The sequence below is a fragment of the Dromiciops gliroides genome, chromosome 2 (genome assembly GCF_019393635.1).
Source record: "Dromiciops gliroides isolate mDroGli1 chromosome 2, mDroGli1.pri, whole genome shotgun sequence".
NCBI classification, from domain to species: domain Eukaryota; kingdom Metazoa; phylum Chordata; class Mammalia; order Microbiotheria; family Microbiotheriidae; genus Dromiciops; species Dromiciops gliroides.
Genome location: NC_057862.1, coordinates 329,758,830 through 329,773,706, shown reverse-complemented (window position 1 = coordinate 329,773,706; position 14,877 = coordinate 329,758,830). Strand labels below are relative to the sequence as shown.

Below are 14,877 nucleotides of genomic sequence, written 5' to 3'. Positions count from 1 at the left end.
CATGATGTGACTAAGCGATACATTGAATATGATATCATGTCTTCACGACTTTATTAATTCAGTTCTCAAAACAGGCATGTTTAGATGCTAAGCTGAAATTACATCTTCGCAATTTGACTACCACTGGTTGAGTGAATGAGTGGGGGGGCACTTAAAAATTTTTCTTTCTACAATGAATGTTAGAAGTCCCATTTGAAATTATTGTTTAGAAAAAAATGTCTGATTTGCCAACCTCTTGCCTGATGCAGATCAAACTGTAGCCAGAGCCCCTGTTTCCTTCTCTCTCTATTTTCTACCCCTGCATTATAACTATATCTTTAATGATGAGCAGAGGAGATTTTGGAGGCTGAATATGTTGTTTAACAGCATAGTGTGGTAACATTGTAGGTGTTCATATTATTCTATGATTACTCCCAGTTTTGGGTAATTTGCTACCAAAGGGTCATTCATTGACAGTTTGTGCTCATAGCCTCATAGGTCACCATTTCTGCTTGAAGGAGTTACTTTGTATATTTGTATTTGTGAATTTGTAATTCTGTAAGGTGGCAAATGAGTACCCAACTTATTATGGTGGGCCTTTTATTTGTAGGTGTGTTATCTGTAGGTGTTGGAAACAGACTAAGACATTCAATATTACGTTTTGACTTAAGTAGGAAATTAGAAACCTTGTTGCTATTAGGTAGCTGTTATTTACCAATAATAATCTAATTGCCACTGCTTAGTTTCACACCAAGACTGACTCTTTTAAATCAAGCATTTTAATATGATCTAACACCAAAGTCAGGAGAACCAATGTCAAAGGCATTGGCCATTATGTATGGAATACAAAGAGTTAAAACTATGAGCAATGTAAATAAAGAAAACCAAAGTATTTAACTCTGTATTTCCTTTGGCATTCTATTGAAGTGTGATCCTGGTGTCTATTTGCACATTTATTTTTAGCTCCTCTATGTGGTTGTCTTTACAGACAGTAACTTTCAATTAACTTCTAAAACTCCGTAACTATTTAAGAAGACTAACAAGTCACCCACTTTTAAAAAAAGTCCTTCAAAACATCAGTAGCAGTAGTTTATGTGTTGTTTCCATTTTATTTCTTTTCAAAGATGTCCCAGTTTAATTTAGAATTAAACATTTGAAACTTACAGTGTTTTACTCTCCACCTATAAAATAATCAGCACAAAGGAAGCTATAAAGTTCTGAAACTTCAGTAGATGGGTTTTTTTTTCTGACAAAAAAATCTACAGAAATTGATTTGGATAAAAGCTCGATTTGAAAGTTGGTAGTTGGAGGTTTTTTTAGTGGCACTTCTACTTTTATGTCTATATTTTTTGGTGGGAAGAGCATTAGAAAGAAAGGGGGGCTTCATTCCTGCTTTTCTGATCCTCAAATTTGAATCTGCTCTAGTGACTTAGACAACCTGGTGGTTGGTTAAAAAAACACTTCTTATTGATCTTACCAAGTTCTCAAGGCCAAAGAGAGCTTACTGAATTAAATTTCATTTTATAACCAACCCCATTTTTGTCCTGTTAGTTACTGTCAGGTAGCCAGACTAACATAATTTTCTTCTTGATTTTGCACTTTCTCTCATGTTGCAAATCTCAAGCTGATTCCAAATCAATTGATTTGTTTAAAGAAAATATTTTAGATGCTCATTATTCTCTTCCAATTTAACAGCAGCTCACCATTGATTAACAAATTGATTTATTTAAAACCTTGTTGGCTCTGTTGCTTTTACTGAGCAACACCATTCTCACTCTGAACAAGAACATGATTTACTATGTAAGATGAATATGAGCCTTCTTCTTTGTCTCTTCCTGTCTAGGTCCCACCCCAGCTGTCTATAAAATGGCTTCACTTTAGATAGCTGAATGCTGTTTATATGCCTTTCTGATCTTCCAGCTGATCCAACTGCCTCCCAAATCTTGCTCCTGCCCTCACAATGCACCTTTTTTATGAAAAAATTTTCCAGAAAGTTCTCCCTATGTTTTTGTCTAAAGTCCTTCAACTTTCTTACCAGGTTCTACCTGGACACTTACTGAAGTGTGGGGCTAATTTATATATATATATATATATAAATAATTTATTTATATATATATAATAGGGATTTGATTTGTCTACTGTGGGAGCAAATATTAGAAAACTTAAAGAACTGGAAAAATAAAAACAAAAATAAAACCCAAGTCTGATATGTAGTCAGGGTTCAGCCTATGTTGAGAGATGACCCACTGAGTCAGATGCATATATCAAACTAGATATATCCCACACATACACTGGAGTTTCCTTATAATGTCCTTAGGGTTGAGGCTTATAAGTGAAACTACCTTATAACACAGTCTATTTGATCCTTCGGTAATGAAACCTCTTTGGATCAGGTTCAAGTTGGACCTTGCTTACCCTAAATTCCATGCTATCGTGAACAGTGTTAAATCCGGGTTCTAGTATATTCAAAAGATTGCAATCCTGCCCACTGTAGTGGCAGCACCTCCCCTTCTGTCTTGTTCTCAGAAGTTATAGAGGCAGTACTTTTTTTTTTTTGCCTTGTGTGAGAAAAACAAAAACAAAATAATGCCCCCCTCTCCCAAACCACCCAAATGTCAGCCCAGAGAGAGGGAGAGCAGACACATAAACAACTGCATGCTCTTCCCCTTCTCTCCCTGGTTACTAGCATTTTCGTAACTCATCCAATTCACAGTCTCAACAATTGATGCTGAAAGTGGCTCTTTTTTGACTATGTATCTTTAAAGCAAAGCTGGTTTAACATTCTGTGAAAAAGGGGTGTTTACAGGGAATCTAGAGCAAGTGGTATTCAGTTGCCAAACACAAAAGCACATTTTCTTGGAGAGCACAGGTTACATGTTATCATACTGGAGTCAGGAATATATTTACAATGTAATATTGTCTTAATTGGACACTACTAACTTCCTCACCAGAGCAGGTAGGGTGAGTGGGGAAATCACTACTATCTAGGGGCAAAAGGATCAATAGAGTTAGACAGTTTGACGTGGCCAATGTGGATTTATGTGACTCTATATTTAAGCATAATACTCATACCAAAGTGGGAGAAAACTCCCCACCACCTATGTTTGAACTTATAAACCTTTTATCCTCTACATATTATACTTCTTCACCACATATGTCCACAAAAGGCACAGCTGTTGATATTCATATCATTTACATTTGGAAGTATTTTAGCTTAATTAATATTGTATGATCATAGAATTCTACTACAACAGAACTTCAAGGTTTTAAAAAATACATATATAATATCATATATACATTTGGAAGAAAGAAAAGACTAAGTTGAAAGGGAAGTCATCAAGGGTATTTAGGAGAGCATGCAAATAATTTAGGGACACTGGGATTGACAAAAAATGTCTGTATGTATATATGTATGTCTGTATGTCTATCTATCGTTCTATTTTCTCATTACTCTAAATTGGATCTAAGTATATATAACTTAACCTTTTAAAGTTTTGCAGAGGTGATTATAATAAATAAAGTAAGCAAAATAATTTTCTATTTTCTGAACATTTATATTTTACTTAGTACATTTAATCTAAGGATCTAATTAGGCAGTAAAAAGAGGATGTTTTGGAATATAAGATTATAGGCTAATGTTAGAAAAATATTAACTTACATGACAGCGAGATACTTTAACTTGCTTCTCATTTATTGACATTTTCATTTTGTAATTTGCTTGTGTATCATAAAGTGCCCTGTTATAGCAACCATTTCATTTTTCTACTTCGATGAGGACAGTTTGACCACAATTTGCCATTTAGTTATGCCCATCCCTTCACAGGTTTTGGGTTTAACTTTAACTGGAATGAAAAACATTCTATTGGCACTTATCTTCAAAAGCAAATAATTTTCTTCTTAAAAACCAGTAGAGAGGGGCAGCTAGGTGGCGCAATGGATAAAGCACCAGCCCTGGAGTCAGGAGTACCTGAGTTCAAATCCGGCCTCAGACACTTGACACTTGCTAGCTGTGTGACCCTGGGCAAGTCACTTAACCCCAATTGCCTCACTTAAAAAAAAGTAGAGAAAAGTAAATGAGATATCTTAATGTACTAAATAAGAATCTTCTTGGGTTAATTTAAGTAGTTTTTGCTACCACTAAGTTAAGGGTTATATAAATGTGTGAAAGTGTAATTTTATTAACAATTTGAAGTTGCGTTATATTGGGATTATGCAGTGATACAGTGTTAGTTTAGCTAAAATATGTCCTAATACAAAATATCATGAATATCAATAGCTATACCTTTTTCTTTGGCACAGATATTAGCATGTAGTGAGGAAATGTCTAGAGGTTAAAAGAGAGGCTAGTAGGCTAAAGTCACAAGTTACATTCCTTATGAACTTAAGCAAAACATCCAAGCTCCAAGTGCTTTTATACAAGGAAAACACTCTTGGCTTAGAGTGTGGTTTGGGATTCTTGGTTCTGAGATTCAGAAGAGAAGAATTTTTAGTGGAGTGTGGGCAGTCTGATGGTTCTCCCCCATTTCAAACATATGTCAGTGCATATTTCTGTTTGGGTGGGTGAGAATTTAAGAAATGAAGCAGGTTCTCAGGATTGTGAGAGTGAAGAAGGATTTCCCCCAAACAGTGATTCACATTGATGATGACAGAGTGGTTAAATGGACTCATTTGTATCACCCCCTCTTTTTTCCTAGTTCATTTCCCTAGAACATTTAATTTCAGGGCTGAGAGTAGTAAAAGAGTGAGGCTAGCTCATGAATGTATTTTCAAAAAAACTTACAAATATACCAGCTGTTTTAAAATTTCTTCAATGAATATAATAAAAAAGTTGTCAGGCATTTTGGTTTTCATCCATTCCTCCCTTAATCTTCTCTTCCCTTCTCCCCCAACCCCCATCATGGATTTATTTTTATTTTGTAGGACATAGGGACAGGGGCTGAGCTTGTGATTTCATTGGTATAGGAAAGTCCCAGGCAAGGAACTCCATATACTAATGAAGGTCAGCATTTTCTTGGCAATTTACAATCTCAGAGAGTTGCCTAGAGCATTGAGAGGTTAAGTGACTTGCCCAATGTCATGTAGCTAATATGTGTCCAAGATGCATTCCACTCACTGATATGAAGATAGTCATAATAAGTAGACTGAAATTGGCTAGATGGTCAGCAATATATCTTGAAGCAATTGGTAAAGCAAAGCATTCTGCTGGGTAAAGCTTCTTGGCTGGTAATAGTAAACTATTCAAGTACTATTTTGTGATAATTTGTTTTCTTCCAAATGAATTCCTTTTTAACTAAAACTATGCTTATGTTTACAGGCCATAGTATATGAAGGCCAAGACAAGAACCCAGAAATGTGCAGAGTTTTACTCACACACGAAATCATGTGCAGGTAAGAATTATCTTGTTTTCTTTTAATTAGTAAAGAGAAGATGAATCTGCATCTCAAATCTGGGTTGAACAGAGGTCTATTTTAGGGCATTCATTTTTCTTGCTTCCATAAGACAATCTAAAAAGAACAGTTAGGCATGAACACTTAGGAGTAAAGTATCAGGCATCACAGTTGTTTTCAATTATTTATTAGATTTCATCCTGAAAAACATACATTTCCATTTTGATATCACTGTATTAATGGGCACAGAACAGTCTCCTCCCTTCCTTTCTTCCAAATGAATAAAATACAATATAATCCTTTTAGTGTTAATATATGCACTCAACAACATTTCTAGTAAAATGAGTAAGGGTTCTATTGATGTCAGCAGTCACTTTCATTTTGGTTAGACCTGAAAATTATAGTTCCCCTTTTTAATTCTCCCACTTAAAATTATGACCATTCCTCGAATAGACATAATTCCCCCCACTGAACTGAGTGTTGATTTTTTTGCATCAGTACTTAACTACACAGTATATAATCATGATAATGTAGATAGTAATTCTCTGAAGTAGTAAGCTTTTGGAGGGATGGGAGGGATTAGCTTCAGAAATATATAAAAATACATGCCACCTTCCAACCAGAATCTTTACTTTTGCCTATAAGAAGACTGAGGACATATTTTGGGAAAAAGTGCGAGTGGCACATTCATTCATGGGTTTCTATGGGAAAATTTGGGGAGCAGCCACTTATTCCCTGTCTCTTATTTTTATTTTTATAAAAGTAACACCCCAGGCATATTATTTACAACACATTTAAAATAATTGGATACAGTACAAAGATGCCTGAATGCATCTGTGAAAGATAAATGATTGATTACCCTGTCAGCAATACAAGCTCTTCTTTGAGTCCCACACTAACTGGCCCCATCACCAGTTCTGACCAATCCAGTTCTTCCAGCAGTCTGCTATGATTCTGATGGATAGTGTCCACTGCTCTTGGCCTAGCAGAAAAACCAATTTTCAAACTCAACACCGGGTAAACTAGGTGTTTTTTTTTAAAGATTCTTTATTTTGTCTTACTGGAATTAAAATGGAAATAGCTTTGTTTTCTCCCATGGCTAGGGAAATCACAAATATTTACTTAACATTTTCCTACTCTTATGCATCTTTCCCTTCTCTCCCCTGCCAGCAACACCTTTCTCTCTATTCCCCAGCCTACAACAACAAACTTTTAACATATCAGCCTATTATTATTATTATTTTTAATACATAGGCATCTAGCAGGTTCTCACTTTCTTGCCTTGTGAATCCGTTAATTAATACAAAAATAGGTTTGTGGTTTTTTTTAACTCTCAAGCAACAGCTTATGAAGGAACTAAAATGTGGTCCTGGATAACCATTTCTTCCTCCAGTATTCTATTTGAAAAAGATCAGAGACTCATTCTATACAGATATATTTCATAAAAGAAAATTGAATTGTATGTTTCAGAATTAAACCAGATAAGTGCATTTTGTGATGCAGGACCTTTAAAAAATATTAACCCCTTCATCCTTTTTAGGCCACTTACTATGTTGAAAAAAAATCCAAGCTACTCTCGATTAGCATGTCATTAGCATGTCGTTTCCATGTTCCTTTGCCTATGATTCTGGCCAATGTGGTAATAGACAGCAGAATGGACTTCAACTAGATAGGCCTGCTAATATCTGTATTTCACAGATTTGCATCTTCTATCTGCATGTATTTGGACCTAGATAGAATAATTCCATTCTAAAAATACTTAAAGATGTATTAGGCCTTTCACATATAGGCCTACCCTCTATTAGTGCAGTTTATATTTTTCTTGTTTTTAAAATTCATTGGTCCAGAGTACTTTATTATGCTGGCTGGCTTGCTTTACTACGGGTGCTCTTTCTATTTTTCAAAAACATAAAATAGCAAAAATAAAAATTTCAACCCTCTGAAGGCAAATTATGATGTTTGCTGCAAGGCTGATAGAGAAAAAGCCATATTCAAAATGTCATATTGCTAATGTTACAGATTACAGTGTTCTGAGCTGCCTATAGATTTGTAAGGGGTGCTGTTTGTTTACCAGGCCGCCATGACCCTATTATACAAATCTGTCATCTATTGTGTTGCTAACACTCTTTTAAATTGCAAATCTGATGCTCTTTAGGGGGCTCAAGGAAAAAAAATTCTCACTCTCCACACCATTCTATTTCTCTTGATTTCTTGCCTGTTGTAAGTGGAAGTTGGGATGTGCTGAATTTGCACCAGGGGTGCAAATGCAGGCTCAATTATAAGCATAAAATTAGAGTCTGTTCACCATTAATCAGCCCAGCTAATTGCTATGCACTACCATTAGCCATATGGTGTGAAAGACAGCTTGCTCTCCCTAAGATGAAATTTCTTCATTTCAGACATGAAATAGTGAGGGCTCTGGATTTCAAAATAGCTTGTTTTAGATATTTAATTTCTAAACAACTTTCTGCAGTGCTTTCTATCAAGGCTAACAGCACAATAAAACTTTGCATTTATGGCACAAAAGCAGTATATTTATAGTACATTGAAGCCATGGCATAGGGAACAGAGAGAATTCCAATTTACAGGAGGGACCCTGAATGATTTTGCTTTGTTGCAGACAAGACATAGAGTTGCATCTCAGGTGACTGTATAAGTTTAAGGAATCCGTTGTGCTTTGCTGATGGGGGAAAAAGCCATTTTGCTGGCTGGTTGCAGGACTTAACATCCTTAGATTATAATTATTGTCATCCTTGGAGAAATAATCTTTGTCCCTTAATAGTAAGGGGCTTTTTCTCTGTTTTAATAGGAAAATTTTTATATTTTTGAGTAGACATTGGGTTTTGTTAATAACCCATGATAAAGATTGAAATGACCATGTTCTGTTAAGAGTTTTCTTCAAGTAAAAATCCCTAAGTTGGATGCATATTTTACTCTCCCATATTTAAGTATAAATAAGAAGACAGCATGTAACCAGAACTATGAACCTGAATTAGATGTTTAGAGCACCCACTGGGAGTCATCCAATTCAGGTGAAAAGCATTGGACCTGGAAGCAAAAGATCAGGGTTCAAATTCTGACCCCATCATTTATTAGCAGATCAATTCCAGCAAGTTAATGCCTTTCTCTGGCTGCAGTATTTCCTTTATAAAACAGAGATGATGACACTGGCATTATCTGCCTCACAGGTTGTTGGGAGGAAAAGCACATTGTAAGTCTTCTAGTGCCATATAAGGATCAAAGGATCACAGGTCTGGAGCTGAATGGGATCCCAAGGCCATACCTCTTCATTTTACATATGAGGAAGCTGAGGCACAAGGACTTTAAGTGACTTTTTCAGGATCACCTGATAAGCATCATAAGTCCATTTTAAAAATCAAACTATTGTTTATATAAAATTTCCATTTATCTGGGCTCTAAACAACTAGAAAACTACAATAACTAACCCCCACCTCCCCAAGCATGTTACAATGGAGAAAACACTAGATTTGGACTCAGAGGGCCCAGGTTCAAAAGCTGGCCTTGCCACTTCTCTCTTTCTGAAAGTCACTTAATTTCTCTGGGCCCAAGTTTCTTCATTTTTTCAAAGAATATTATATTAGATGATCTCAAAGATCTCTTGCAGAGGCAGCTAGATGACTCAGTGTATAGAGCTCTGGGCTTGGAGTCAAAAAGATCTAAGTTCAAATCAGACATTTACTAGCTGTGTGATCTTCGGCAAGTCACTTAATTTCTGTCTTCATCTACTGGAGAAGGAAATCAGAAACCATTCTAGTATCTTTGCCAAGAAAACTCCATGGATGGTATTGACAAGTAAAATATGACTGAACAACAAGAACAAGAAAAGATTTCTTGCAGCTCCAAATTTATCCTACTGTATTCAACAAATATTTACTAAGCATATACAGGGTACAGAGCATTGTGCTGGGTGCTAGGTGAGCTTGAAAGTTTAGATAAATTCTGGTTACTGCCCTCATAGAGTTCCTATTCTAGTAGGTGATTAAGCACAGATAATTTAACATGGTGGTTTTAGAGATCTTTGCTCTCTTTAATATAGGTATTTCCTCTATTGGTGAATATTGCAACTTACCTGAACTTCCTCATGCATATAATTCTTCTTAGTGTATTTACATTTATCTCCATAGAGGATCTACCCCAATGCACTGGAGACCTTTTTTTTTTTTTTTAAATATTGTATGGATACCAGTTCAACACTAGACTCTCTATATGTTTTCCCTGTCTCTTGCTACAGGACTGGCCTATATTTTCTTGTTGTATGTGCCCTTTATGCCACTTCTTGTGGTTTTTAAGACCAATAAGAATAATATACAATATTTCACAATAAGAATAATGGAGAATTGCAAGACAAATGGTAATTTGTACAGGTAATGATGACCTGGAGTAGCTTTCAAATTGTCAAAGTGAGATTCAATTGTTCTGAGTTCAGTTTTAGTGTTGTGGGTTGTAGTTGAACAAAGTTGATTTTTTGGAAAAAAATTTGAATAAGATCGAATGAAAATCTATCAATCAAAAATTGATAAATCCATGTATGGAATAGAGAAATGGTAACCATCTTTAATTAAAATATTTACCAAATAAGAACACAAAACTGTTAAAATATTTTGGATAAAGAAGAGTTTACTATATTTCATTTTATACCCTTCTCTGAGTTTTGGCAAAGAATAAATGCATAGTCCAACCTAGGACCTCGGTGAACCAACAGGTATTTGTTAGCTCTCCACTGTGTGCATTGTACTGTTTAAGGTTCTTTGAGGAGTCAGAAGAACAAAATGTCAGAGCTGAAAGGGGCTTTTGAGGCTGGTTAGTGCAACCCCTATATTTTACAGATGAGAAGAACCTAGGGAATTGAAGTGTTTTACCTGAGGAGGAGCAGCAAGTTAGTGAGAGAACTAGAAGTAGACCCGAGGTCTCCTGTTTCTCAGTATGGTACTTTCCCCCTTAGACTGAAGTATATAGGGTGGACTCTGCCCACAAGAAGCTTATACTCTTTTTGTGGGGAGACCAGGTGACCATCCCTGATGAAACTCTATGGGAACCAGACTGCACTTTATAAAATGCTCCATCATGCAACACAAGATATGAGATATAATACACAAGTCCAGAGATGGGAGAAATTAATATGGGATGGAGTTGTCAGAGAAGACTTCACAAAAGGAGGGGGTTTGAGTTGGAGGGATGGCTAAGATTTGAATACATAGAAAGAAGGAAAGACAACCTGTTTGTAAATTCTGGGAAAATAGCTGCTAAATACGTGACAGGGTTTCTCAGTTCCTGAGAAAGAAAGAAGGTTGGTATTTGTGAGAATTAAATCTGTGCCTTCTAGGAACTAAGAGATTGCAAACCAAATGTTTTCTCCCATGAAACCACCTAGAATTATATCCTACTTGAGCAAATGACTGGTAGTAAAGTTTCAGGCCTCTGGAATAAATGCAGACCCCATGATAGGGAAATATCAAATTTTTTCTTGCCTCATTTAAGGAGATCCTTATCAGTTCACTCGAGATGAGCCTCTTGGGCAAGGCTACAAGGTAGAAATTTGTTTTCTTTTCCTTCTGTGTGCAGGATCCCTTGGCAGACACAGGCCTTGGTCAGCAATGCCTATGCTTGGAATCAGGCTCTGGGTTCACACAGCTGGAACCGTTGGAGTTTATCTCTTTTCTCTCATTATTTAGGAGACTTTAGATGTGGTTGTGGGGTAGGAAGCATTCAAATACTGGGTTATTGCTTCAATACCATGTGAAAACTATAGGGAGACCACTCTGAAAACTCGAATCAATAATTTTCTTGGAAAGATTATTGTAATGTATGAGGACCAAGAGACACTGTGGTATAGTGGATAGAGAATTGGTCTTGAAGCCAGGAAGACCTGGGTTGAAGTCTTGCCCCTGGCCCTGGACAAGTGACTTAATTTCTCTGTGCTCTAGGCAACTCTCTGGAACTGAAAGTTGTAGAAAAGGTGCCAACCTGCACTGATAGAAGGAGCTTCCTCACCTAGGAGTTCTCTTTACCAATGATATCACAAATCCAGTTCTTAACCCTATTAGGACCTACATTTCTAAAGTTATTGCTAGACACATTTAAATCACAAAATCGTAATTCATTCAACAAACATTTCTCAAACAAATACTGTTTTTGGACACTCGGGAAGCAAACACTCATACCTGGGAGATGTGAATTATTCATAGGATCTGTAAGGGACCTTAAAGCTCATCTAGTCCATTTCTCCCATTTTACAGATCAAGAAATTGAGGCTTGGGAAAGTTAAGTGACTTACCTAAAGTCACTTAGGTAGTAAATTGCAGTGGCAGAATTCAAATCCAAGTCTGCTTGACTCCATATCTAGTGGAGTCAAGCACTGTACTATGTTGCTGCTGCTGCTACTACTATTACTACTACTACTACTATGCTCTGCCCTTATAGAACTCATATCTTTTATTATGTCTAATCTCTCATATTTATTTATTTATTGGGTTTCTATGAAGTACTTTCATATCTATTAACTTATTTAATATGTTGCTTCAGGAAGGCCTTGTTCTTCCATTATAGTTAAGAAGACTTGTTTGACTTTCACTCCTACTTTCCTTAAGGTGGGAATTAATTCTCCATCCTGGGATACATCTGGTTAGAGACCAACCCAACTCACACCAAAGGACACTGCTCAGCATCCTCTTTCTGGAAACTTTTATTGAACATTGCCTTAAATAATGGAAAATAACTGCATTTGGACAACCCAGGCGGCTAGGTGGCTCAGTGGGCAACAGAGTTAGACCTGGAATCAAGAATTCTTGAGTTCAAGTCTGACTTTAGCTTTGAGTTCAAATCTGGCCTTAGCTATGCGGCCTTGGACAACTACCTTAACTTTTGTCTGCCTCAGTCTCCTCATTTATAAAATGGGAATGATAATAGCACCTACCTGCCTATGTTGAGGATAAAATGAGTTAATATTTGTGGAGCACTTTGCAAGCCTTAAAGTGCTATATACATATGTACTAGTATTAGCCTCATGCATTATTTATTATTATTTAAGAATACATTTAAAAAGGGACTTACTTGTCTTTGTTGTTTAGATCTGCATTACTTTTCTCCATTGTATATGGTCCAACTTAACTTTCTTGTTCAAGGATTTCAGGAACTGGTGGTGTCTTGGTTTATGAGTCTTCCTTTTACTCTCACTCCCACCACTAACATTTCACATAGACACACATCTATATATGCTATATGCATATGTATGCATGCACATATATGTACATATATATATACACACATACATATATGGAGAGAGAGGAGAGAGAGAGAGAGAGAGAGAGAGAGAGAGAGAGAGAGAGAGAGAGAGAAAGTGCATGCATTGACCTTTGATTTCATTGTTCTAGGGAGATTCCAGTCAGAAAACTCTATACTTCCTCTACAACTTATAGTCTTAGAGAGTTGCTTAGAGGTATTAAGAAGTTAGGTGACTGGTATAGCACCACATGGCTAGTATATGTCAGAGACAGCACTTGGACTCTGGTCTTCCTGAGGCTGGCTTTCTTTTCATTACACCATGTTGCCTCTCTACATCCATATAGTACTTTATGTGTCATTTTACTTACAATGTTTGGTGCAACAATCCTGTGGAATAAGTGTTATTATGGGGATAATACATACATATTACATATGTGTATGTATATATATATCATCTCCATTTGTGTCATATTAATGGATCTGTGATCTCATTCTTTGGGCTGTCTCTCCAACAATATAGCTCCCAACCCATACATCTTTTCATCTTGTGTCATTCTTGTCCATGATCCATCAATCCTCCACTTCAGGTCCACTTGATGTACAGGAGAGCCTTCTTCTAGGTTTCTTGATACTACAGAGGAGCACATAGGCTTTATCATGCATTCTCACAATATGACCAGTCCACCCTCTCAATACATGACCAGCCCACCATTTTTTCCAGTTGGATAGCTCTTTTAATATCTTTTATGACTCAAAGAGGAATATTTCTTCTTTGATAATATGCTGAATCCTGTTTATGCCCACCATGTTTCCCTGTTGCCTTAGGGTGGCCACAATGTTACATGGGAGGATACCAAATTTCAGGGAGATAAAGTGATTTGCTCATGTGGCTTAGGAAGCAGAAAGAGCTGGGATTTAAATGCAGGTTTTCTAACTCTTTTCTCTATACTATAGTTGCTATTTCTCAGTGGATTTTCAATGGGTTTTCCTACCTGGCAGTTTGTCCCAATTCCCTGGAATTTGTGGCCATAGTGAGATCCTGCCAAGAGGCCTCTTAATATTTTGAGTATGTTTTCTAAATGATAAACCAGTGTACAGGATGCAGACAAAGTGAATTCTGAGCTTGGGAAAAATTCTGCTGATGTTCCAACTGAGACTAGGATATACAGCAAAATTCTCCTATGTTCCTTATCAAATGTTAATGTTAACAAAGGACCTTACTCCAACCAATATGAGATGGGTTGTGGCAAAAGACCTAGGGACTTTAAAAATATTCTTCATACTTAACCATTAACGTTTTTTTTTTTTAATAAAGCATGACTATTAATTGACCTAATCCATTTACATTCTGGTTTGGATTTTGGTCTTCTTTCCTTTCTCTTTTGCCTCTCTCATTCTGCTTTATTTCCTTTATCATGGTTCTTTTCCCTACACTCTCTAGTCTTATGTAATCTTTCCTATTTTCCCCTTGTTTTCTTCCATTCTGTATTACTTTTAAGTATATCAGTTCCTCCTTTTCCTTCCCCTCTTTAATCTTTTTATCCCTTTTCTTTCCAAGGTATCCAAAACACATTCCTTATGCCCTTCTTATAGCAAACATTCCATTGAGACCTCACCTGATTTAATCAGGTCTGGAGGCAATAAACAACTGTACCATGGAAGGAATAAAGTCCCTAATATAGCACTCTTTGCATGAATGGAAATCACTAAATATCTGTTTAAAGAATGAGTAGAAGTTCCCATTCAGAGTCTGCTAATTCTGAGCAATCTAGACATTGCTAGGGAGGATGAATTTTGAGACATCTACTATCTCACTTGCTGTTGGAGCAGAGGAGAGAATAATTACAGAATCCAAGAGAATCACTGTGACCAACCAATTTCCCACAACCGAACAAGGATCCCTTCTATAACATGCCAAAAAAACCAAAAAGGCCACCCAACCTTTGCTTGAGAGAAAAAAAATTGAGTGGTTCCCTAGCAATTTTGACTCTCCGGGGAAGAAGAAACCGAGCCTTTTAGATTTTTTTTTTTTGGTTAATTCTGTTGCCTTTGCAAAATGTAGAGAGAACATCTAAAATATTGGGAAGCTGGAAACAGGGTAGAAGAGTTTGTGTTTCTAGAAGTTAGATCCTGTCATCACGTTCTTGAATTGATAAGTCTAGGTAGGCACAGGTAAGAATTGCTTCTCCTACAATGGAGAAAGCACAAATCAGGTTTGTAGCAGAGGTTTTTGGTTTATACATCCCTTGGTTTATTCTACCCTTATCT

General features: G+C 36.5%; 1 protein-coding gene across 1 annotated transcript in view; it reads left to right on the top strand.

The window, feature by feature from the left end:
* The window catches only part of EBF1 (EBF transcription factor 1), a 469,914-nt gene that overhangs the window by 10,455 nt on the left and 444,582 nt on the right, over positions 1–14,877 (top strand). Inside the window, 1 exon segment of the mRNA XM_043988839.1 lies at positions 5,294–5,367. Within this exon segment, the coding sequence (XP_043844774.1) occupies positions 5,294–5,367 (74 nt within the window).